The sequence below is a fragment of the Gadus macrocephalus genome, chromosome 5 (assembly GCF_031168955.1).
Source record: "Gadus macrocephalus chromosome 5, ASM3116895v1".
Lineage (NCBI taxonomy): Eukaryota > Metazoa > Chordata > Actinopteri > Gadiformes > Gadidae > Gadus > Gadus macrocephalus.
Window position 1 is genome coordinate 10245801 of NC_082386.1, and position 25337 is coordinate 10271137.

Genomic DNA, 25337 nt, shown 5'->3' on the forward strand with positions numbered 1-25337 from the left:
GGTGTTATTATATGCAAACCAGAGGTTAGTCTGGGGTTATGGTTCCCAACCTCCTCACGCACCACAACACACCCCCTCCCTCGCCGTGTGTTCTGCAACCCCCCGCCCCCCCCGCCCCCCCCCCCGGCCCACTCGTACCGTACATGTTGTGACAGTGGGAGCTACCCAGTGGGCACGGCAAATCACCCCTGGTTGGATCGCGTTCCAGCCCATAATATGTGTGTAAGTAACCGGACCCCCTCCGCTGGCAGCCGGTCTCCAGAGCCTCCTGTTTGTGTGCCCGGCCGGCCTCCGCTGGGAGAAACAGTATCTGTTCGTTAGGCCTCCCTCCCATAAGTGAGTGATTAAGCCCTGCTAGCATCGTGCAGTAACATGGTGGTTCCTATGAGGGCAGGAGGGGGGGCCTGTCTCATCCTGAGTGTGTGTGTGTGTGTGTGTGTGTGTGTGTGTGTGTGTGTGCGTGTGTAGGAACAGAGCCCTGCATGGTTGGGAGTGATTGCAGCAGTAGGCCCTCGGGGCACTCTAATGGGAGATAGATGGGGAGAGGCCCTGGGTTTGTGTGGGAAAGGCAGAGCCATGTCATTGGAGGAAACTCCTTTTCCCCAGACTCCAGGCACCTTTTTTCTTTTTTAAACGCAGGAAATGTCTCGTGTTTATAGCACACCTGAAAGGCAGCTCTGGCACGGAAAGGGTACCGTGACGCGAGCCCATGCTCCTTCTCAGTTCCGGTCACATCCCCCCCCCCCCCCCCCCCACCTCTCCTTGATGTTCCCCTGCTTGTGCACAGGGCTCTGGGCCTGTGTGGCCTGCAGTGCCTCAGGCTGGGTATCAAACTGACAAGACTCCTTTTTTCAGCGGAGCACTCAGTCGTCAACCGCTTCGTGTGTTCATTATCGCTGACGATGTCTCCCTGAAGTGCCATTTTCCTCTCCATGTAATAAAAGCCTGTATGCCCCTGAGCTCACTTCAATAAACGAATAAGACACAAATGTGTTTTTGGGGGGATAGTCATTGCTTGGTTGATTCATCGATTTTCTTTCAATTTAATCTCTTTTTAGCGGACCTCTTCCACCAGCTCTCCCAGGCTCTCGAGGTGCTCACCGACGCGGCGGCCAGGGTAAGTGCGGTGACGTCACGGAGAAGAGCCTGTCGATACACATATATGTAGCTGTAAGTCTGACGTCGGGACGTGTTCATCCCCGATGGGTTTGCGTTGTCCTTCCAGGCGGCCTATGATAAGATCTGCGCGGCCAAGATACAAGCAGCGGAGCGGACCAGAAAACTCGATGGCAAGAGGAAGAAATTCAAGTTTGGTGAGTTATCAGTAACTTTCACCAAAATAGTCATAAATGAATAACTGGCCAACATGTGTCATCAGATAAATAGATTGTACGCCAAGTAGATGTCTTTAAGGATGAATATTCATTTGAGATTTTGAAAGGCTACCAGCATGCAGTGTGAAAATGGTTCCAACCCGCACCGTCACACATGGGAAACAGGACTTCATTCCTATATTTTGGAAGGCCAAGTCAATGAACCAATACCTGCAAACCCATAGAAACACTACAACACTAACAGCGCACCGCTCTGCTGTCCTGCACCACCCACCACACATAAGGACACCTGAAGCTAACGCTCTCTGGAACACCACTGAAGCAATATGACTGATGTGTGCGCGTGTGGCTGACGCAGACTTGGAGGCCAGGGAGGGTCAGGCCGAGACCCAGACCCAGGAGGAAGCGGGGAACACGAGATCCCTGGAAGAGGAGGTACGTGACGTCGTCGTATCGGGATCTCATTAGGGCCGTCGTGGTCTGGAGAAGAACGATCACGTCCGCGTAATACAGGACATGTGGCCGGGGAGGAAGGTAGCCCCGCCGCACTCCAAGATATAATAAAGCACACCCAGGTGCGTCTGTTGCACTATTTGTCAAATCCTCCGGTCAAATTGACTCCAGCACGAACTTGGGCAGGGAACAAAGGCCCATTCCTGGACTGTTTTATTAAATTCTTTATATCGGCCCCGTCATGATGACCAGAGCCTATTAGGTGCTGTTGCGTGACTCGATGTGCTTTGTTCAGGCAGCGATGGACAAATAAATATATAAAGCATTGCGTGCAGCACCCAGAGGTGAGTCCTGGCAGCTCTCCAGGCTTTATTGCCTTTAATTATGGGGCCATGTGCATTAAGGAATCACTGAGGAATGATGGGATAACCAGTAGGTGGCACTGTGCTGCTTTACACTGTTTTTACGAGGTGTTGTTGCCAAGGGTTAGTTGAGCACCACCACTCAAACCCATGCTCATCCGACAGTGTAGCCAGTGTAGAAACGCTGCCCCAGGAACAGATAAGCAGTTTGAGTTGGAGGGTTGTGTAGTCAGAGCATCATCAGAGTCCGCGTGGCACTGTCCTATGCAAAATAAATAGCTTTTCACAACATAATAAGTGTGCGAGTGCGTGTGTGAGACGTTTTTGTGTCCGTGTGTCCCATCAGATCGCCCGTCTGAGAGAGGAAGGCTCCAGGCAGCTTCAGGAGGAACAGCGACTGATCCGGGAGCAGATCCAGCGGGAGAGGGAGGAGCAGGAGCATAGAGGAGCCGGTTACACGCACCCAGGTAGGCTCCATTACCGCGAACTGCAGGGATTAACGGTCCGACGGGCCATGTCCAATCCAGTTAGGCCTGCTTTCATCCGGTTTAGCCCCGTCTTATCACTGCCCCACAGCAGTCTGCTGGCTACTAGTGTTCAGCTGTAGGGTCGCCTGTAGATGTTTGGAACAATGGGCATGCTGCACGCCACCTAGGTGATCTCAGGTCTGTCGATTATGATACATGGGCCAGTGCTTCATGTTGCCATCTTCCTGAGTTTGTGTGATGATGTCTGGTTCAACCTGTTACACATTGACTACTTCATGTGGAGGTTGTGCAGCATCACCCGGCCCAAGCGTCCTTTCAGTCTGACTCGGGCCAGGTGAGGCTCCTTAAACCAGCCATTATCCACACATACTCCTACAACTTTGATTCACATTTTAATCTGCACATGTATTTGGTTTGGCGGGAAGTATATGGGCTTGCATCCCAGCATTTTTGGTGTCACAGATATTAATAATAATAATAAATGAAATGTATATAGCTGATGAAACCATGCAAGGTCATTGTGTCTTCTGGTCCTTTCAGCTCATGGTCAGACTCTGTTTTCTTTTATCAGGGATAGCCATTTAACTGTAATTTATCAGTGGAAGACATTAATCATTTATTTAACAGTAAATTACATTAAACTGACGTTTATCAGAGGAAGACATCCGTCAATAATGTAAGTTAATGACATTAAACTGTAAAGGGACTAAACAGCATCTATCTTCATCACTCCATTTCAGCCCTTCTCTACTTGACTACTTGAAAATAAATGACCCACCTAAAAATGTCATATTACATTACAGGGCTATATCAGATTTTCAATCAGGTTAACTAAAAATGATGTTACACATTCAGATGGTATTACATTTTCAGGGAAAAAATAAAGATTCCATTTCCGCTCCCCCCCCCCCCCCCCCCCCCTCCTTCTGAAGCCAATTCTCCGGTGCCTTTCAGCGAGGTCGACACTCGGTCTGCGCACGGGCATACCGCGACCAAGCAGTCTGAGGGCAGAACCTTCTGCCAATGCATTTCCACCTTAGCACGGTTGTCCGGGCGTGTTACGACTGATACAAGGGCACCATCCCCAACGAGAACCGCTGTGACAATTGTCACAGCGCATGTTCCCACCACATGTGGGAACAAGTGCGGCATTTGTTGCTTGAACAAATCTCTCTTTGTCTTTCCCCTATTCCCCCCTAAGACTAACCCCCCCCCCCCCCCCCTCCAACCCCAACCACCCCTCTTTTTGGTGTGCTCTCTTTCTCCCAGACTCGGGGCTGGGGAGATGTTCCAAGAGCAACGTGACCCCCAAATTGAAAGTAAGTGTTTTCTAGGATGAGCAGGGCTATGACTGGGGGCAGGGGGTCAGGGTATGTACCTCATATTCTAAGACAAGCAGAGGGAGGGGAGAAGGGAATACTCTGTTTGTGTGCGTGGGTGCATGATGTGGTTTAGCAGGCTAAGGTGGCGCTTCTCATGAAAAATAAGCTCTTCTCTTAGATATCTTGTAAAAGAGGGGATTTTGCACTGCGGCTTCAGGCGTTTTGTGATGCTTTTTATTCCGGAGACCACATACGTTGTTTCACCGCGGAGCACGGAGGCAGCTCCTACACCCTTTCCTCCGGGGTAGGCCTGTCGTTGTCAAGGGGCTCGTAACTACGCAAAGAGAGGGCTGACTATGTTACTTCCTGGAAACCACCCAGCACAAAATATTAAACCACGGTGGGATGCTAGCTAATCTGTTTACATATGTAATCTGCTTCTCAGATTTTATGGCAAGTCTAGCTCGGCAGTGAACCCTCGCGACTGGGTGTCCATGTTGATCTGCTGTTGCCTTTTAGAGGTTCAATTTTGACATCAGTAAAATACGAAGATTGCGGTCAAGTGGAACAATCGGACGATGATTTTCATGTGAGGCTTTTATTCACGAATACCTCATCCTTCAAATCAATTTTAATTGGGATATTCAGCCCTTTATGTATCAAATATTTTGAAGCCAGCTGTTCATTGCACCTCATCCACAAAATTTGCCCTTGTAGTGAGAGCAAATCTTGAGCAAAGTTAGGGTTTAGATGACAGTTTGACAGGGCTGGCAGCCTTTAGCACCCTGCTGGAAGAGTTATGGGAAAGCTTATCATCGGGTGACTGTGGAGGATCTCGGAAAGAAAACCGAGCATGTTTGGCCAACCGGTGGTAAAATAGTCCATGTTGACAGGGCATTTCCCAGTGTTCCTGATACTTTGACACTGAGCAGAATGCTGCAGCTGAACGAGTTCTTGGCCCCTGCCATTTATAATGCTGCTGCTGACAGTTAATGTGATAAGGGCTTGACCCGGTTACTTTTTTTATTGTGGAGAGAAAACATTGAGAAAGATGCCTGAAAGGTGTATGGGTTCCAAAGTTTACATCATCTAGGAAAGGCCGTTGAAACATGTTTATTTAGTGATTTCTGATAGAGATATGCTTTAACAAAACATAAACCAAGCAGATGATCTAGTCTTCATTAGGCGGTCACTTTGTTGGTTGTTGCATGGAAAATAACCATGTTAGCCTAAGAAAAAGTAGACTCACTTGAGAATCGTGATTATTATTTCTTTGATTCAATTCACAACTCCAAACCTTTTCTTTTCCTTTGTCTTTAGGTTCGACTTTGTATGTTTACACGATTGCATCCGTTTTATAATTAAATTTTTAAAATATATGAATGACAATCTCATAAACAAATACTTTCATGCCATACTTTGCCAGTCCACCTTTCTAGCAGATAAGAGTAGATCCTGATACTAGCATGTACTAGCAGTAGTTCTTTATCGAGAATAGATATTGAATCAGGAACTGTTTTCAATCGAGAAATTAGATAGAATCGAGTGGTAACTAGCCAGTCGTGAGATTCCCAAAAGAACCTCGCCCCTACTTGGCACCAGTTTAATCTCTCCTCCCATCTCCTCAGTTGAAGTGGAAGTGCAAGAAAGATGATGACACTAACGGAGGCTACTCTCAGGAAGACCTTTCCAGACTGCTGCACAAGGTGAGGATTCATCATTTCTTTCGCTATTCTATTGAACGCAGTCGGCAAGAGTGATATGTGTTTTTCTCCATCCCGGCCTGGCGTGGAGGAACAAACTCTACCTACTACCAAAGACTTCCTCCACGTTCGCCTGCATGACATCAGCACACCCGATGGGTTTTTATCCCCCCTTCACCCCACCCTTAAACAAGGCCCATTAAGTTTTGTTGCAGTGAAAGTGCTCAGGGCAATGTTGCAGTGCCCTTTAAAAAGCCGCGCACGCCATTGTAAGTGCCCCCGTTACTGGGCAGGTTTAGCGGTACCAAGGGAGCTTCTATGAAATTAGCTCTACACATGCAACCAACAAGCACCCTCCCCTGTCTCACACCGCAGGGGGCTCTTCTCCGGGGCGGTGTGGCATAAGGTACGGCCTCGGACGAGTATAGGGCAAGTCTCCGGGGAAAAAACCAAAACATATTGCTCCTTTGCATATATTTGAATTACACCCCGTCAAAGAAGGGCAGTGATTATAAAGGCCTAAACACGGAACAGCTCCGGGGTAGAGCGCAGACTGAAGCAGAACGCTCTTGCGTCTGAAGGCATAGTTAAACCAACGCGTCCTAAGCGCCAGCGGAGCACGAATAGATTGAGCCCACGCCGGGGAAGAATCGCACCCTGCTTCGCCATGCGCTCAGCTCCTACCCGCGGGGTGGACGTTCTCATTGATTAACGCGGAGCGCATCGAAGGCGGCTTTCCACCGGTCTGTGTCCGTCTCAGGTGCGTCGGTGTATTTAAGGCAGGAAGAGAAGTGACCACTATGAGAATAAAAAGTGTTGCACGGTTGCATAACGCATCCAAAATGAACGGTGTGAAATTTCCACCAAAACCCCCCTGAATGCGGTTTCACAAGTTCCATGAAATGGCGTGATGGTGGGTGGAGAATAGTCACCGCGGCGTGGGAAACGTGTGTAGGTGTGTGTTCATTTGTGCATTTATATACCTTGGCTTCTCGTCCGCTTCCTCCCGAGGGATGAGAAGACAGGGTATTTAAATTATATGAAACTGCGTCCCATTGGAGACTCCTTTTGTCTGTGTTGGCCCACTCATAGTGTCCTTTGCTTCCATTAGCATTCCTGATCTGTCCCAGAATGCTTGATTTCCCAGAAAAGTGATTCTCCAAGGCCGCCCCTTCTCTTCTCATTGCTTTTGAAAACAACACCACGGGCCAAGGCAACGGCTTAACTACCTAGTGTCCGAATTTGAGGCGACATAGGGGCCCACGACTACAGAGGCCGAGGAACTACAGCATAGTCTCCAAAGATGATTTGCTTCAACTTTGACTTATGAGCGGGAATACATTTTGAACTGCCCTCCCCCACGCTTTAGCCTCCATGCCCTCACTCACTCCCCTACTCACTCACTCCCCTACTCACTCACTCCCCTACTCACTCACTCCACTACTCACTCACTCCCCTATTCACTCAATCCCCTACTCACTCACCCCCCTACTCACTCACTCACTCCCCTACTCACTCACTCCCCCAAGCTCTCCGTCTCCCTCAGACTCTGAGGTCATTACTGGGTGACCTTGGCTTAGCTTCTGCACCTCCTCTGCTTTATTGATGGTTTCCTCCACCGCCCAGACCTACCTGAGCCCGTCCAGCTTTAGCTACTTTAACTCCCCCGACTCGTCCATTTCTCGAGACCTTTCAGCGGCCTTCATCTTGTATATGTTACTTCTATTTGCAATTTTATTTGCCCTATATTCCACACATGGTGTCTCATTAGAATGCTTGTTTTGTTCACCTGAAGCATTGTACCCTGCCTTTTCCATTTTATTTTGCACCCTACTTGTGTTCGACGTTGCTCTACTTGCCCGCCATTTGTTTTGCATTTCCCAAGGTCACGGTTTGTGCTGAAATACAAAACCCTAATTTAAATGTTCTGTCCCTCCCTTACCTCCAGTACGGGGATGTTTTGAATGTGCTCGTGTCAAGCAAGAAGAAAGGAAGTGCTGTGGTTGAATTTGCAACTGTCCGAGCAGCTGTAAGTACCTAACTCTTTCCCCCTTCAGTCATTCCCCCTGCGTTCTGTTTACCCTGTAATATCAATCTTTTTCGCCGAACGCGACGCACCACATTTGCATAGACCCGCATTTGTTTACCCCGCGCCGGGCGCTGACGTGGAGAACGGCCATCCCCTGAGTTTGATTAGCACTTGAAGGGTAGATGCTGTGCAGCCTGTAGAGGCTGAGCCCCCCCCCCCCCCCTTCCTTCCCCGAGGACCAGTCTACCAAACCAAAGTAAGGCAGAGCCGTTGCGGATCCTCTCCTGAAGGGATCTCGGCGCGCTGATAGGAACCAGCAGAAGGGAAGGCAGGAAGAGCCCCAGCCGCCTCATTGATCTGTCTGGCTTCTCGGGGGCCCATTGTTGTGATTGTTTGCTGTTTGAGTTGTGGTTCTTCTCCCCACCGCGTCATGTGGTTCCCTTGTAGAAAACACGTCTGCCATTCCAAGCCGATCCCGATCCAGTGCCTGTGGTCTCCAGCGGCGCAAATCGGGGGGGAACCAGAGCTGTGTTGGGGGTGGGGGGGGTGGGGGAGTATGGGGTGGAGGCAGGCTGGAGGAGGGAGGAAGGAAGCGGGGGGGGGGGGGAGGTAGTATGAGTTCAACACCCCATTCGTGCATTCTTATTATTTGTACATGCTTTATGTAACCAAATACATGGTCGGGGGAGGGCAACAATAGTTTTTCAAACAACCACATGGAAAAATGTCATTTTTTGATTTTAATTGTGGTTATTTTATTTGTGGTCGTATTTAATTATATTATTTTTCTTTTTAGGAGCTGGCGCTGAAGAACGAGAGGGGCCTGAACGAAAACCCCCTGAAGATCTCGTGGCTTGAAGGAGAGCCAGAGTATGTCGCCCCGGCGTCCCTACCTGACCAGTTTTCGCCTCAGGTAAGGCTACAAGACACGTGGCCACAATGACCTCCTGCTCATGAAGAGCCCGTCGTACGTACAGCCGGGGGGCGCAGAATACGCTCGCTTGGGATTTCTTCCCGTATGGCCCACTGTCACCGTCACGCGTTACTCAATCGTACTCGCGTACAGCTCGTCCAACACAAATGCCAATCTCCAAAACAACCATCCCACAAAGCGAAGCATTGTAAACCTCGAGGTTTGATTTCTGTATCGGGCGGCGCAAATATTGCCCCAGTGATTCGGTTGCTGAGCTCCTCTGGTCCGACCCCAGAACAATGTGTTTGGTTGAACGGGGCCTCGGTTTGTTTGCCTTAGAGCAACCTAGAATTGGCCGCCTGCTGCTGGCCAGAGGCCCGGCGGCCCACAACTCATTAACAGGCCTGACCTACGAGACCCCAGCCATACCGGGTCTCCCTCAGCGAAAGCCTAGCGGTGTGCTTTAATGGCCGCCTGGCACGAGACGTGGTTCGTAAATAGCTGCACTCCATTCAAGGCCTGCTGGATTCCTCGCCCCCTCGGAGCGTATTTATGTGGCGCATTGACCGATGAACAGTTTTTCGAAACAATTATCCATAGTGATTGCACGTTTGACGCCGTGTCTGTTCTCGATTGTGTTGCCGTGCGGGGATTTGTGCGTTACGTGTCTGCAGTAGTCTAAGTGGTTTGGATGCGGAGTGTAAAACTGCACGCATCAGAAAACCATATGTAGGGGGAACCGTCTGGCTGTGTTGAGGATTTGCTGCCTGCCGCAATTTGGGAAAATTTCAGTAGGCTGGCTGGCATCTGGATGTATTATTTATATTCCATGCCTTTTATCATGTATACACGCCAGCACCACATATACGTCCGCAAATTTTTTTGTCCATGGATAGGGAAAACTTAATTTCAGCCGTATTCATCAAGAATACACAAAGCTGCGGTTCTACTGAAGTTAGCGTGAGGTCATTTCTTTCTCGATCAAGTCTACAGCCGCTTCTCCCACTCAAGGCTCTACACTCAGGAAGTCTGTACAAGTGCCCCCCTCCCCAGACTTATGTGAGAACTGCTGGTGAACGCTCCCCCCCCCACCAATAGCCGGACCCTCACCCAGCGGTGAGTGGTGTCCCTGTCTCGGACGCCCTCTGTCGGGGCCGACCTCACGGGCCTCCCAGGCCGCACGCTGGGACTTGTCCCGCTAATCTGATTAAATGTTATCACAGTAAGCGAGTTAGATTCTCAGATATCTGTTGCGGATTGCTTCATCTCGGTCTCGGGCTGCGTCTCTTGCTCGCCGGGTTTGGGAATGGAAACACGACTTTGACTTCGGCAGGCTAATTTTCACATTAGCCAAGTACATGAACGCACCCGCTCAGGAGGCCTCCGCATGACATAATACCAGATCCAGTGTGGATATAATTGATAATAATAATAATCTACACCTGGTCTCAGCTCAGCGGAGAGCAGGGGAGAACCGGGAATGACCACTCTGGAGGGAAAGGGTGTCTTGTCCCAAGAAAGTCTGTAACCGAGAGCAGCGCAACCTCATCTATTCTCTGGCCGAACCCGCACCCACTCACCCTACCCCCCCTAACCCCGCCAGCTGCAATCACATAGCAGGCGCTGAGGGAGAGGACCCAGCCTTCGTATCCTTATCCATCCAGCCCCAGCGCTGAGGGGGTCAGGGCCTCACCGCGGCCAGCCAAAGACACACACGTACGCAGACGCCCACGCATGATCTCAGCCCCATCTCTTCTGCAGGGTTCCATAATTGATAGGGGGACCCCCCCCCCTCCCTGCTCCAGCACCTCGGACATCCCTCATAGCAGCGAGGCTGGGGAGATGTCCAGTAGACGTGTAAGCCCCCCCCCCCCCCCCCCCCCCCGTTTAACACCGGGGATCCGCTTCCTTTTTAGCTCTCTGTGAACGCGGCTCGTACGGCTAGGATTTGGAACAGATTTCCTCTTTCTAGGTATTTTCACTAACCAAGCCGCTCCCTCCGAGTCTGGAGGTGCGTGTGAGGCTTGAGCTTCACCAGACTGCTTTCTAGTCTTTTGGTACTTGTTTGTGTTATGTATTACGGCATGAATGTGTTTTATTTTCATGGGTGTCTTTTGAGATACAGCGACGGCGACTCAAAGCATTGTCATTTCCGCCGTTGTGATTGCGACAACGTGGGTTGCTGAATCACCGCACGCGGCACGCACTACCGGGTTCACGGAGCGGCAGCCTGCACTGTAAACTACTGTTTTAAGTCTGCCACTGGCAGGCCTGCTCCTTCCACCCAGAGGCAGAGTCATCACATCCGTGTCACGACACAAACCAGATGTAGCGGATCAGCTCCACTGGAATGGTTTCCCCCAGCATGTGGATCAGCTCAGGAGTCCTAAAATAAAAGGGAACTCACGTAGGCACGTCGAAACGCTGGCCCAAATACTGAAACGCTCGTCTGGTGTCGATGATCTATGTGCGGCGACCTAGCAGCCTCTGCTGGCCCTGTTGACGACGCTGATGAAAAAGCGGTGGTCTCCCACATAGTCTCCCTTTGCCCCGTTGAGGGTTGAACACGGAAGGACGTGGGGATAAGTCATGTGTGCGGGACAGTGTCTCTCTAAACGAAAAATGTTGTGTACAGTGAATCACGATGAATAGCCCTGTACAGTGAAAATCTCTCTGACACGTTTTCGGTTCAGTCGTGGGATGTCGAATGCATGTTGTGATTATGGGGTGGAAAAATGTTTTTTACGGTTTGCGGTTCCTCAAGGTCTTATGATATGTTTCATCACGCATATCGTGTGAAAGGAATGGCAGCGTTGTTTTGGCTAGGCCTCTTAAACACATTATAAAATGAGAGAGAAACCTAGTTAAATAATATGTCTTGACATTAGAGATATTATTGGATTCATTAAAAGAGCGTGTGTGAATACTGTAGCTCTTTGCTGCATAGTTGAGCATTAAGCCGTGCTGCCAGATGTATTCACAGGAGGATAAGGTTATCAATGATTGCACATTTGGGCCAAAAGTGAATGCCAGATGTGATTTTCAACTGCGATGCTCCACAGTCTAAAATACTTTGACAGTCTATCCAACAACAACATTAAAGGTTGATTATTTGTGCCCTTATTCTTCATCACCTCATTCTTATTCTTCATCACTCAAAGAGGTGTATTGTTGAATCATGTGGTGATTATCGTGGCCGTGGAGCCAAAGATTTACGTCCGTCTTATGTCGCCATCTCCTCTTGTTACAACCATAGGTTTAGCACATATAGGCTGGCTATATCGGTTTACACCTATGACATTTTTAAAGAAGAATAAAAAGTGAATTTGATGAAACATTATTCCATTCATGTGAATACATAGACAGAATTATCATAATTTCATGACTTTCATTTGTTAATTTGACATACTTTGCATTTAAAATATTTACCGGTATATAGGTTTTTTGAAAAACGACAATCTTTCATATTTGTTTTTATGTAGAAATGGCATATATCAGACAATTAACTTTTGAAGTGAAAATGCTTACAGCTATTGATTTGAGCCGTTTAACAGGTACACGTTCTCTTACAGGTGTAGACATGTCGGACAATTTGAATAACTGTCAGGTTTCATTCATCCAGAACAAGTCTGTCGAAACATTGACCTAAAGGTTCTCTGAAAGCGTTTGCAGCAGGAGTGGTGAGTTGTAGTGTGAATAAACAGTCCAGCCACACCCTAGTTTGTCATTGAACGCCACCTCCTAGATATCTGAGTGCACTAAAGGGCAAGCCAGCCACATTTCTACCAATCCGGGGCTTGTAGCTTTACTAGGAATCCTAGGACATGCTTAGAAGCAACTCAGTGTTAGAAGTCCAAGCTAATGTCAGTCGAGCACACAGCTTATGTAAACAACAGGAGACGAGCTCTCTAAAATATTGTTCAAAACAGCTCCTTCCCCAAAACCACATATCTTGGAATTCAAAAGATTGTTTTCTTTATTTTCAAAAATATAAAAGTGGTACAGATTCAAATGCAGGAATGTTCCCAACGGGTTATGGGTAAAAGAAAAAAGTACAACGAGCAGAATTCGGTTCATGGAGCGATAGAGAGATGTAAAGTACAAACACACCAACAAGTGTGTCCATTGGGTTTTGCATCAAATCCAAGTCTGTCACTTGACCTCCATCAGGGGGGCGCACCACTGGGGGTGGGTCTTTCGACAAGACCCCAGGAGGGAACTAACAATGCATGCGGCTGTCGTGACAGCTCCTCGGGAACAGTCTCCATCACTGTCTGTGCTAAGGGTCTGGCCGATTCTGCACCTGAATCGACTGAAAAGTCTGCACGTCGGGTGTCTATGAGGCAAAAGGGCCTCTGAATGCCCGTCCTTTCACATGTGCGTGCGTGAATCCATCCTTTTTTTATTTTGGTGGTGTTTGTTCAGCAGGTAGTGTTTAATCCCTCATCAGAGATCCTGCTTGTAGCAATGGATGTCTCTGGTCTCCCTCCCACCACGGCCCCCTGCACATGTGGAAGTATCGCATTACCCCTTACCACTTTCCCTCTCTCGTGCCACTCACAAGTGCATGGGACACCGACTCACAGCTAAGAAAACAGCCTTCTTGATATTTTTCTTTTTGCCTCAGGTCTTGGGCCTGAGGCCTGGTTTGGGTTGAGGCCCGAGCTGCCACCAGCAGCTGCCTTTTATTGGAAGCAGAGGTAAATGTTTGTTTTCACTGTGTTGTTGAGGTTGGAAACTGGGGGGGGGGGTACCTTGGTCTACCTTTGAGTGGGGCCTCTGGGGTGCGTGCAGAGGAGTAATTGCCCCAGGCACACGTTGGAATGGCAAGGACGCCGAGAGAAAAAGACATCACTCGTGGGCCTCGCATTCCGTCCGCATGCTTCCTAGGGTTACCTAAAAATGACAGCCTGGAGTCACAACAATCCCCTTGGATCTGTGCAGACGGGCTGGAGGTGATGAATAAAGGAGCTCACCTATTAACAGCCTCTTCCGCCGTAGCGGGTTATGTTAGAAGAACATTAACTTTTTATTATTTGTTTGAGCTCACGTCTCCACGGGTGATTGGGTTTATGTTTGAACAATTCTAAGGATCACAGACAACGACAACAAATAGACCGCAGACTCTGTTTTGTGTAGACTTGTTTCTGCTGCCTGGGCCTGGCCCTTGGACCCTCCCCCCCCCGGGGAAACCCCACACCTGATGTGCATTTGGCAGTTGCACCTAGTCGAATCTCACAACCGGTGATTATTATAGGTTTTACGATACAAGATCACACTAGTTCCACCAATGTTGTTGGTCCACAAGTATGCATTCTTTTGCACCATTTCTTGCGTTAAAGTTAATGTTTTTTCTTTGCACGCTTGCTTCACATACACTAAGCTGCAGCCATGTAACATGTGGTTTATTCATCCTAGGGTAACATAAATTGTCCACAGTCTGCTCTGGAAGGGCAAAACTCTATACCAGAACCAGAGCGACTTCTGTGCGGTGGACTTTTTGTTCATAAAGTCCTTTACCTTGAAATTCGGAAAAAAAAACCATTCCATTATTAGAATCTGACATTATCCCAAAATATTCGATAGATACATTCAGTTTGTACAGCGACATCGAATCACACTGATAGGACAAATACATTAAAGAAATAGTCCTCTCCATCAATGGTGCAGATTCTCCATCACCCGGAGAACATCATCAAGGATAGAAGGACCAAGATCCAGGCTGAAGGAGAGGCTGCTATCCTCCTCCTTCAGCTGACTGGCCACATCCTCCGAACAGGTGGCGCTGGAGTCCCTGTCGCGCTCTGAGCTCAGGCTGCCTCGGCTGGGACTGTGCCTCAGGTTGGAGGCCCTGTGCTGGTACTCCATCATGCCGTCCATCTCCTCCTCCATCTCCTCGGTGTCCAGCAGGGGCAGAGAGCTGCACTTCTTCCTCTTCTGCGGGGCATGGCGTGCCCCGTCCCACCCCGGGTTCCCAGGAGCCTCCTCGTCCAGGTTGAGGCGAGGGGGCTTGGGGGGCGGCGAGCAGGCCAGAAAGAGGTTCTGCTCACTTTGAGAGCTTTTTAAGAGGAGGCTGTGGCCCTTTTTTAAGAAGGAAAGGTCCCCAAAGCTGTCCGTGTGGGCGTTGTTTCCAATGTGGGAGACGTGCCGGAAATCGGCCAAGGGTAGGCTGATCATGTTGACGGACAACACCTCCCGGTGCTTTGAGTTCAATCTCCACCTCCCTGAATACTGCTTCCGAAAAGTGGTCCTTAGTGGCATCTTGGCAAGCTTTGTTGTGTTTGTGGACGTATTTGTCTTTATTTCCTGCTCCAATCGTCTGTCGATCAATGTTTGGCTCTCACAAAGAGGTAAATCCTAAGAGCATCTCGTCTTCAACTAAAAGAAGAGAAAGCAAAAAAGGATGGTTCGTGTTAGAGAGACATTTGATTTGAAATAACAATGCATCCAAAATAATAGCGTTGCATATAGTGCACCTGCTCCACTTTAAATGTAATTCATCAATATTTGGCTCCTCGGGCGGGCCGTGTTCCAACACATGCTTAGGGCCATACCCACCTAATGGTTAGTTTTCAGATCCTTATTTCCAGTAAAGCAAATGTGGTCTGTGATGCAGCTGTCAATTGGACCTCTGATTTCCGGAACACTTCTCACAAAACAACTGTATTACTTGGACCCTTTATATTTTGTTTTGGTTCTGTTTTTAATCTTTCAAATTCAGGACCATGTGACTTCAATGCTCAAACGTATTTATGCCAAGAAAGGTTTGTTGTAGTGTGAGAGTTGCAGTTATACACAAAGGACCTAAATTAATTCAATATGGAACGCAGCTTTCTGATTTCGACAACAGTGCTTCCCCAAACAGTAATATTATTTTTCAATGAAAACTCAAATAATTTTTTTAGGAGCTTAATATCGACAATGAATGTAAGCAATGAATCTTAAAATATTTATTTTTGGCATTACCATAGAACTTCAGAGGATATGCATGCGTTCATTTTAAAAGTAATACTTTTACTAAATTACCTTTGCTTGAATCATAATGTGATTCAAGTTATTCTTTGCATTTCGTGAGCTGTATAAATTGTATTAAGTAGCCCACAACTTGGTTTATCAACGCTGGCATTTCAATTGGATGATATGAGCGGTCTCTGTACATTTTACAGTCTCACAAACAGCTCTGCCCACATTAAGATCTGTGTTCGTGACTTGAAACACTCACTCCGTAAATTTGTAAGGCACTACGGCAAACATGTTTTGTTGGCCCGTAAAGGTTTTATCGGTACTTTAGTAGCAGCGGGAGGTTCGGGAATGTGGACACAACAGCATTCCTTTCCAAACATGTCAGTTTGGCCAAGGAGGAGCACTAGAAAATAAGCCACAAGGATCATATTCAGGAAAAAAATGGGAAAACGTGTCCCGGTTTAAAATGAAAGGATTCCAACAAAGCGTTTTTTTTAAAACAGCCTTCCCGGTTCTACTAGGAGAAGGCCCAATATCCAGACAAATATGTTCCCATCAACTGTCCACAAAACAACGGATGATTTGAAAGGACTAAGAATTTGGCACTCTTTGAATCCTAGTCGACCACAGAGGAACGATCAATTTGTGCTTACCTTTCTTTTGGCGTAACAACCAGACTCTTTTGACACCCACACAAACAGGCAGCTTGGAAAAGCTACGCTCTGACTGCTGCTTGTAAAGCCGATAGGATCCTTTGTGACATGATAAGGCTTGTTCAACAGCTAGGGAAGATCATGGTGCTGCAACCCCGACACAAAAATGGAGTCTCTGGAGACGGCGCCTTCCGTAAACACGAGAGCCAGAGAAGAACTCCAACTGTCAAAAATAAGATAGTTCTTCAGGATAATCAAGTCGGCTTGAACCTCTTCCCTTCACCACACTCAATCCTTTCAGATGAAGCCGCTCTGTATCCGACCCCAATGCCGCTGTCGCCTTGTCCTCAAAGGCTTTCCCAGTCCAGTGCTTCAGTGAGGAGCTCTCCGCAGGTGTGAAAAGGGTCCTTCCTTTACACTGACAGATTAACCAGGCGAGGTCAGAGAACAGGAGGCCCAAGGCAGTCAGGTGAAGCCTGAGGTTCTCTGGTGGCTGTTTGCCAGCCAGCCAGTCGATGATGTCATCTCCTCTTTGCTCCGTGAGTCGCACGTTGAGTCACTGTGAGGGCTGGGAGTCGCCGGCAGTTGGATTGGGTGACAGCATCAACTACCTGAGGAGAGAGGTAATGATGGGAGGGAGAGGAAGAGCAAATGACACAGAAAGAGAGAAAGAAACTGAGGAAAAACCTGTTCGGGAGCCGGTTCCACGTTGGTTCACAGCCTGTGACACTGGTGATCCCCTGGCAGAGAAAAGGCGATTTGCAAAGCTAATTTAGCGAGGTGTAGTTTGTTTGCACTTGAGAGCGCAGGGGGTTGTAGGCTGACTCCGCAGAGGTAAGGCGCGTGTTTGACTGAGAGAGGGAGTGCATGTGTGTTCCTGTTTCGGGGCTTGTGTGTGTCTGTGTGTGTGTGTGTGTGTGTGTGTGTTTGTGTGTGCGTGTAGCAGGAAGTTATGAGAAGCGTCATCAAACGCAAGGGGGACTAGCTAGCAGCGGGGGCTAACTGATCACGTAATCTCCATGTCATTGTCCCTCTTCTCTGCCCATTTCCTGATTTCCTGCCCCATGTAGGCTTGTCTAAAGCCCTCCTCCCCCCCGCCCGCAGGCCACCACTGCCGGTGCGTATGCCTCACTGGAGCCCTATAGGCTCGCTATGCAGTCCCAGCAGCCTGTCAGCCACAGACATGCATGTGTGGGCAAGTTGGGTTTCACAAGGAAGATAACTTGTTAGCGCCCTGCAATTCCCACACCTCCGACATGCACAGCTTTTGTCCTTGGAATGCTGCACTGATACTGGTGATTAAAAAGTGAGTCAAAGAGCGGGATGTGGTGTTCCCGAATGTGTGCGCTTTTTACGTTTGTCTTGTGATTATGGGATTTATTATTTCTCTCTCAAGTCTCGCAGCCATCACATGTGCCTTTGATCCCGCAGTTGTTTGTGTTCTTGACCCCTGTCTAATTAATCATCTCTGTTCTTTGTCCCAATCGATTATATAGCCATGTTCTTTTAGTCTTTGTTCAGCTCTTACCGTAAACCATTAATTTTTTTAGTTTTCTTCCCGTCTAAGAAGTGTGTTCCAGGCAGTGCGCAGTACGTGCTTCTGCTACCCCCTTCCCCTTCCCAGTCTGGACTGCTTCACCTCGCCTCTCTTGAGGTCGTCCGCCGAGTGTCGGGGAGCTCACAGCGCTCCCTCTCTGATTACCTCCTCCCAACCCTTTCAAACGGGCACAATTACTCACGCACACAGGCACACGATCGCCGCGCTAACCTAAAGCAGACGTGCAGCAGTGTAGTGTAACATGGCCAACCATCTCCGCGCATCTGCACAACCGCCCTGTTGTTGGCGGCGGCGGCAGCCACAGCTTGTCTCGGGCGCGCCATGTTGGAGGAACCCTGAGCAACGGCAATGTGACGCTCTCGTAGAACACGACGTCGGGGCCTTCCTGTGTGTGGGTGAAGAGGGCAGGAGCGGCGCTCATGCCTCTGCCTTGTTTATGACATCCAACCCTGGGGGTTGAGGGAGATGTCTTTGGCTCGGCCTCCATGTCTGGAGTGCAGGCTTCCACTGGGCTTCCTCAATCACCAAACTGCAGGGGGTGACTGCGGTCGCTCTTGCGATTCCAGACGCGAGGAAATACCTAGGATGCTGCATGTTTTTTGTTGTTGCGTTGTTTTAAAAAAAGTGTTTCCAGATATGGGTTTGGAGTGCCAGTGGTCCGGAGTGAGGATATGGTGGATCATTTTCTCGGCCTCTTTGTTGTGTGTTCTCTACTGAGTTCTTCCCGTCCCCCCCAGCACCATTTTATTTCTTGAGCCCTTAAGACAGCGAGCAGTTTACAAAAAGCAATGTTTTGTCTGTCCACTCATATGGAAAATGTTATTCGGTCAAGACTCAACAAGCCTACAGATTTCTGTCAGGTTCCATCAGACTTTTTAGGCGAATGAGAATATCTTAAGATCAAGAGAAGGTAAACAAAGAGTGAATCGAGGTGAGCCGTTTGTCCGTGTGACGACGTGGTACCTTTTACCGTCACCGGAACGACTTCCTCCCTTTACAGTCGTGACGTTGACTCACCCACCTTGACCGCAATCTGCATCACCTTCAATCAATCGTCGATCTCAACTAATGTCGTCAGCCTTTCAATTCATGGATGACTCTTATGTGGGCGTTTGTCTGGTTTCTAAAGCGCTGGCTGAATTATCTCCAGACATTGGGTTGCGTAATAGCACCGTGACAGGCCAGACTAAACTCAAATCCAGGTGGCATTTAAAATCTCAGGATCCACCGCTCACAGCTTCAACGGCATCGCTTGAAGGCATCGATGTGTAATATTATTCTGGAGGTTTATGCAACTAATCTGCAGTTCTGTCGTCTTGAAATTGATCATTATTTGTTAAATAATTAATAATAAGCCTTAATAGTTTAGCCTTTTCATTTGGTCTCTTGGTGCTCCTAATCACAATTGTAATATTTAGATTCCTTTAAAGAGTGGAGTTTAAATTCCCCACATTAGGCTGTGTACTTTGAAATGAGGATACTAACATACTGAAGCAGTGAACACACACACGCACACACACCACTGGGAGCAGACATTTCACGTTTGTGAATCACACATGTTTGAAAGACCATCATTTTGTTATTTTTTCTCCCATAACTTATTTTGGCATGTCCACTGGTTAGACGGCACTTTCTCCACGACCCCTCTGCTTTAATAAGAGGGCTTTTGCAATCAGACACATTTTCTTTCCTCCGCCTTAAGGCTGTGATGTGAAATACACAATTCCATTGCATTGTGAGATATCAAAAGTGCAGGCCAAACCCCAACATCTCTGTTCCCGGAAACCCAGCGCTCATCCATCAGGGAGAGAAATGCCAGGGCGCTGGGGGTTCAAATCTCCACTGCCTTTTCTCTCTGTTTGTTTTCTTTAAACGCTTCCAAGAGCAATGTGTCTCCCTCCCTCCCTTCCTCCCTCCTTCACTCCTTCCCTCCCTCCCTCCTTCACTCCCTCCCTCCCTCCCTCCCTCCCTCCCTCCCTCCCTCCCTCCCTCCCTCCCTCCCTCCCTCCCTCCTTCACTCCCTCCATCCCTCCCTCCTTTGCTCCCTCCCTCCCTCCCTCCTTCACTCCCTCCCTCCCTCCTTCCATCCATCCCTCCCTCCCTCCTTCACTCCCTCCATCCCTCCCTCCTTTGCTCCCTCCCTCCCTCCATCCCTCCCTCCCTCCTTCCATCCATCCCTCCCTCCCTCCTTCACTCCCTCCATCCCTCCCTCCTTTGCTCCCTCCCTCCCTCCATCCCTCCCTCCCTCCCTCCCTCCCTCCTTCACTCCCTCCCTCCCTCCCTCTGTGGTGTCCGTGGAGGCCGGTCAGTGGCGGCCCCTCTCCTGCGGGTGCTTATGTAAGTGAACACGGGGCGCATTCCTCCCCCGTGGCACCCTGTCCACCACGCGCTCACTGCTGGAACACCGCCGGCCCAGACCGGCTCCTGTAGTGTCCACTGACCTTCAACTGACGGCGTTATTTCTGTCTGAAGAAATGACTTTTGTGGCTGTGAGGTCAAAGATTGAACCCCCCGGTGGAACGCACGGGGGGGGGGTTGAACAATAGGAAGCTAAATAAAGGGTTTGGATTGAGATCCGTGCGGCACGAATATACAGCGTTTCACCATGCCTTTACACAAACAGTACGCTAGACCAGAACGTTCTGGGGTTTTTCTGTCTGCCAGCTCCCATAATGAGCGATGATTAATCCTCCACCAGTCCCGATGCCTGACTTTCCTCCACGGAGGAATTTCACCTTGGCTCCAGTGTGGCATGTGCTATACCCCTAGCCGCCACCGCTGTTTGTTTTTGTTAGCAGGGGAGCACGGACACACACACACACGCACCCGCACCGCTCACATCGTTTGTACACACAAACACATACGATACTTTCATACTATCCCAGTAAGGATCTCAAAATAAGTGTTTGCCATCCATACATCACGTTCAGTTGGCATGCACACAAACAAATGCACTCACACAAGCACACCGCACCGCACATGCACATCAGATAAATAACTCTGTGATTAACCTCACCAGAGTGCGTTAGAAGCTAGGAGCTCCGGCGGGACCACAACGCAGACTTTGGGGGGGGGGGGGGGGGCAGAGCCTCTCAGGGTACTGGCAGAGACGTGGCTGTAGTCGTCCTCACGGCGCTGTGTGAACTTCTGGCCGAGAGGCGGTGCTGGCTGGGGAAGGCCGCGCTGATGGCCTGTGTACGTGAGCTATCGCTTCATCTGAACGGAAAAAAAAAGACTTGGTAGCCTCACGAGGTACAAGGTTTAAAAAAACATGGCATGAAGGCGCACCACGGCAGCGGGGAGGAGGGCCCGTCGTACCGTAACCGGAGCAAGCCATCGGGGGAATACAGACGTTTCAACGTTTGCATTACGATTCCTCTCTTTTTTTTTTGCTGGGATTAGGAAATGGAGTGGTTCTGGGGTTCAGCCGGCAGCCAGGCAACTCACTGTCACTGGTGACCCCTCTCTCGCCCCCCCCCCCTGCATCTCATTTTGGGTGTTCCCTTTGTCATTTACATTTAAATTCACATCCATGTCCCCCCGAAACCACGTCTGCCAAGGCCCACTTACCCCCAGAGTGCAACCAGAGAGTGTGTTAAAATTCCTCCGACATTACGGCACAACGTTTTTCGAGCGAACCAATAGCGTGGAGCACAACACCGTTGGACAACGACGTTTGTTGGAACGGTTCAGAGCAGCTTAATTCGGTTTGGCCCCTCGGTCGGGATGCTGTTCAAAGCGGAATCAAACCGATCGTTTTCGAGCGCTTGGCGATCCCTTAGCACCTCGGTATTCCCGGGCCGTGCCATGTTTACTGCAACGCTGCAAACCGTTTAACGGCTGCCTCTTACCGTAACGGTTTGGAAGAAGCTCCAATTCCGTTTGAATCTAATCGCTTCATTGGTCTGAGAGGAACTTGATGTCCGCGAGGTTCAGCCTCGCACACATTAATCAAATTGTCTCTCATGTCATCTCTTCCTTTCTTAAGCATTAGTTCTTGTCAGATTTAAAGTTTTGAGGCTATAGTGTGTTATTATTTTTCCTGGGACATTTTATGAAACGGTTGGAGCCAAAGTCTCCTAATCCTCTTTTTTGCTTTTCATACATATTTATGACCTCATTCTTCTTTTTTTGTAATCCTGATAAAATATTGAATGCTGCTGTTATGCTTGTAGGAATGCCCTTACCAGCCAGTGATCGGAATAAAAAAGGTGATGATGTCATTCATCGTTAAAGGTGTTAAAACTTTAGATGCTATAAATTCGGTGTGATGAGTTAGAAATGCCATAGCCATCCGTCACCTATTTGCCAGTTAATTCTTCTGAACTTTCTTTGCAACTTTCAAACCTCACCTACTCCACCTTTAACCACTAAACTGATCAATGATTTAAATTTTTTACCTTGATCCAAGCTGTTGTATTGAAAGAAATTGGAGAAGAACTTGAAGGATGTGTGAAAGCCCAAAGCCTGCCCAAACATTTACGATTGTATTTGTACCAGGGACTCTGTCTAATCTTGGACACTAAGGGATTTGCATGTGTGCAAACACTCTTCGCAACCTCACTAGCACTAACCGATGCACCCACACACACACGCACACACACACCCACAGTGAGCAATGGCATCATGTGCAGCTGAGCACAAGGCCATTGGCCCCCTGTGTGTTACGATGGCCCGCGCTGCGTGTGAGTGTGGTGCGCTCGCTGAATCACGTCGCCCCATCGTCCTCATGATGTCATCACTGACCACGGGGTCACAGCCCGCTGGAAGGTTTTAGCGACCTGGCCACGTGACACAAGACCCTTTCATACTCGTGTGTGTGTGTGTGTGTGTGTGTGTGTGTTCTATCCTGAGTGCATGGGGGCCCATCTCCTTCCCTTGCTCTCCGGGCTTTGAACTAGGGGGGGGGCCCTTGTTTGTGTTTTGCGGTCTGGAAAACACGCACACCCACACACTGACATGCACACGTTTAGCATCAGCACCCCAGTGTTTGTTTACAGAGTGATGCACAGGCTAAACATGTATGTTTTAAAGGCCTTCACCGCGGGCTTGGAAACGTCCCCTGGTAGGAGGGGCCATGCGTCACACTTCCCAGCATGCACCTGTGACTGTCCGCAACCACACTGCAGTAGGAGCACTAGTGCAGTCCACCTATGACCAAACGGAGATTAAAAAAACAAATGCATCCATTAAATGGTTTGTCCCAAATACCTGCGCTTTAGCCTCACTGGTGATGCAATGTCAGACTCTGGCCAAGAGAGGGCGTTGGTGGACGAGGCCAGGGTGGAGGGCCGCCTAGGGCCGCATGTAAAGGTTCTCGCCGGGTGTGAAAATGCACAATTTCGTGTCCCGTTTAATTGAAGATGAGAGGGCTGTTTGTTTACGTAATGGCGCTCGCGTGATATTTCATAGTTGCGTGTCAGACGAGGGTTTGAGCTCACATTACTGGAATGATAATAGCAGCCTTCCTCCGTCCAGGGGCAGGAGGTACGCAGAGGGAGGCGGGGGGTACTTCCCCTTGTGGACCTGGCTTCTCCCCTCTGGTCCACTCGCCTCCCCCCTTCTCCACCAGCTTCACCTCCTGGTCTCGCAGCACATGGATGTCGGAGTCCCAGTGATGGTTTCCAGATGCTGCAGATCGCATCCACAAAGTCTCTCTCTCTCTCTCTCTCTCTCTCTCTCTCTCTCTCTCTCTCTCTCTCTCTCTCTCTCTCTCTCTCTCTCTCTCTCTCTCTCTCTCTCTCTCTCTCTCTCTCTCTCTCTCTCTCTCTCTGTGTGTGTCGCTCTCTCTGTCGCAGCTCACTGTCTTGTTAGAGACCCTTCCTTGGCAGCGCAGGTTTCCTGAATTTAATCCTTTGAAACAATGGTTTATTCTGTGCATAGCTTGCGTCCCACTATGGGATTAAGGACTTTGCATCTGTTTACTATTTACCTGGAGCATACCCTCCTAGATGAACAACAGGTTGTTGTTTGTATAATGTCTGTGCTATACATTATGAGGCCCCTGTTTTTTTTCCTTTTAAATTGCAGTGGTTGTGAATGTGCATGATTGTGTGAGTTATATATGCATGTGCTACTGACATAGCCAACAGTGTGTGTCTGTGTGTGAGTGTGTGTTGACTGGCCTGTGCTATAGCCTGGCTGATTAGCCATTAGCCGGTGGCTGGCCGACTGCGGCCTCTCTAATTCTCCCCACAGTAAGAGAATCCCTTGCGTAGCTCTGCCTGTCACGGCTTTTGAAAGCAATCACACACACACACACACACACACACACACACACACACACACACACACACACACACACACACACACACACACACACACACACACACACACACACACACACACACACACACACACACACACACACACACACACACACAGAGAGAGTAAGCTCAGGGCCAAGCCTGATCCGCGGCGCTCATTTTGGGCTTAATGACCTCAGGCAGCGAAATTATTCTGTCACTGTTGCTTTACCGCCTACCGAAGGCCTACGCCGACGCCATCATCATCATCATCGCTGTCGGATGGTAATGGAGAGGAGAGCGTCTGAGAGCGTCTGCCCTCCTTCCCGCCGCGGCTCCTTAGACACTCCCTCCTGAAAGCGTAGGCTGGCATTTCCGCGGTGACAGCGGGGTCAGCACTGTCTGTCTGTCCACGCTTCGTTGCCGCGATCTAAAGCCCAGACCCCTTGTTATGCCACAGAGGCAGACACGTGTGTGTGTGTGTGTGTGTGTGTGTGTGGCAGCCTTGTTTATTGGACTTCCTGATGGACCGCAACTCTGTTGCCACGGCGCCGTCCCCATCGGCGGGTTCATTTATATCGTCACGGCAATGACCGTACCACTCACCCGGCCTCTCTGTGATGTGAAGCTTCTTTATGATTAACACGTTGGCCTGAGCTCCTTGACTCAGCCACCATTAGTGAGGACACAAGGGTCTATTATGAGACGCTAGCCGATGGTGCGTGCATACTCAACCTCAACCCCCGTCTTTCAACCCCAGGAGTACCGCGTCATTTGGTTCAAAGTGTTAATAATGTGACATGCAGACGGGAAATGGTGGCATGCCATGTGTAAGGGAGTGTGATTCATAGCCAGAGGTGCGTGTTGAGATGCAAAGAAGTCGCTTTCATCCATCAGTGATTGTATGTATGTATGCATGTATGTAAGTATGTCTGTATGACGGCCTGTGCCTCTAACCTGGCCCCTGTGCTCCCCCCCCCCCCCTAGGCCCCGCTGAGCACGGAGCGCGACTACGAGAGCGTGGTGCTGATGAGGATGAGGCAGGCCGCGGAGCGCCAGCGGCTCATCGAGGAGATGCAGGAGGAGGACGACAAAGCAGAGGCCAAGGTCAAGTCCTAGCAGGCAGGGAGAGAGACGGGTTCCTCCTCTCGCACACAAACACACCCACTCTGCCTCCCCTGGACTCGGGCTTTAGTTGCATAAAGCCTCTTTATGGACGTTTGTTGTACATTTTTTTACGTTTATACATTTTATCAGCGTTATCAAATGTGGGGAGAAATAAATCTATTGCAGAACGGTAGAACAGTGTGTTTT

The 25337-nt window shown here is 49.2% G+C and overlaps 3 protein-coding genes across 3 annotated transcripts in view; 1 reads left to right on the top strand and 2 right to left on the bottom strand.

Moving 5' to 3' along the window:
* LOC132457819 (inverted formin-2-like) overlaps window positions 1-10870 on the bottom strand; it is a 31645-nt gene extending 20775 nt beyond the window's left edge. The window contains exon 1 of the mRNA XM_060052169.1: window positions 10866-10870. The gene's annotated coding sequence lies outside the window, so the exon portion shown is untranslated. The remainder of the gene's footprint in view (window positions 1-10865) is intronic.
* Window positions 1-25326, top strand: part of dnajc17 (DnaJ (Hsp40) homolog, subfamily C, member 17) — a 31646-nt gene extending 6320 nt beyond the window's left edge. Inside the window, exons 3-11 of the mRNA XM_060052171.1 lie at window positions 1059-1117; window positions 1226-1313; window positions 1693-1769; window positions 2496-2616; window positions 3907-3956; window positions 5588-5665; window positions 7611-7691; window positions 8488-8604; window positions 25011-25326. Of these exons, the coding sequence (XP_059908154.1) occupies window positions 1059-1117; window positions 1226-1313; window positions 1693-1769; window positions 2496-2616; window positions 3907-3956; window positions 5588-5665; window positions 7611-7691; window positions 8488-8604; window positions 25011-25142 (803 nt within the window). The 3' untranslated portion in view covers window positions 25143-25326. The remainder of the gene's footprint in view (window positions 1-1058; window positions 1118-1225; window positions 1314-1692; window positions 1770-2495; window positions 2617-3906; window positions 3957-5587; window positions 5666-7610; window positions 7692-8487; window positions 8605-25010) is intronic.
* LOC132457823 (cdc42 effector protein 3) lies at window positions 12557-17343 on the bottom strand. Its single transcript, XM_060052173.1, has 2 exons — window positions 16221-17343; window positions 12557-14982 (listed from the first exon to the last, which is right to left on the bottom strand). The coding sequence occupies exon 2, from the start codon at window positions 14863-14865 to the stop codon at window positions 14263-14265; it is 603 nt and encodes a 200-aa protein (XP_059908156.1). The 5' UTR covers window positions 14866-14982; window positions 16221-17343; the 3' UTR covers window positions 12557-14262.
* Window positions 25327-25337: the final 11 nt, after the last annotated feature.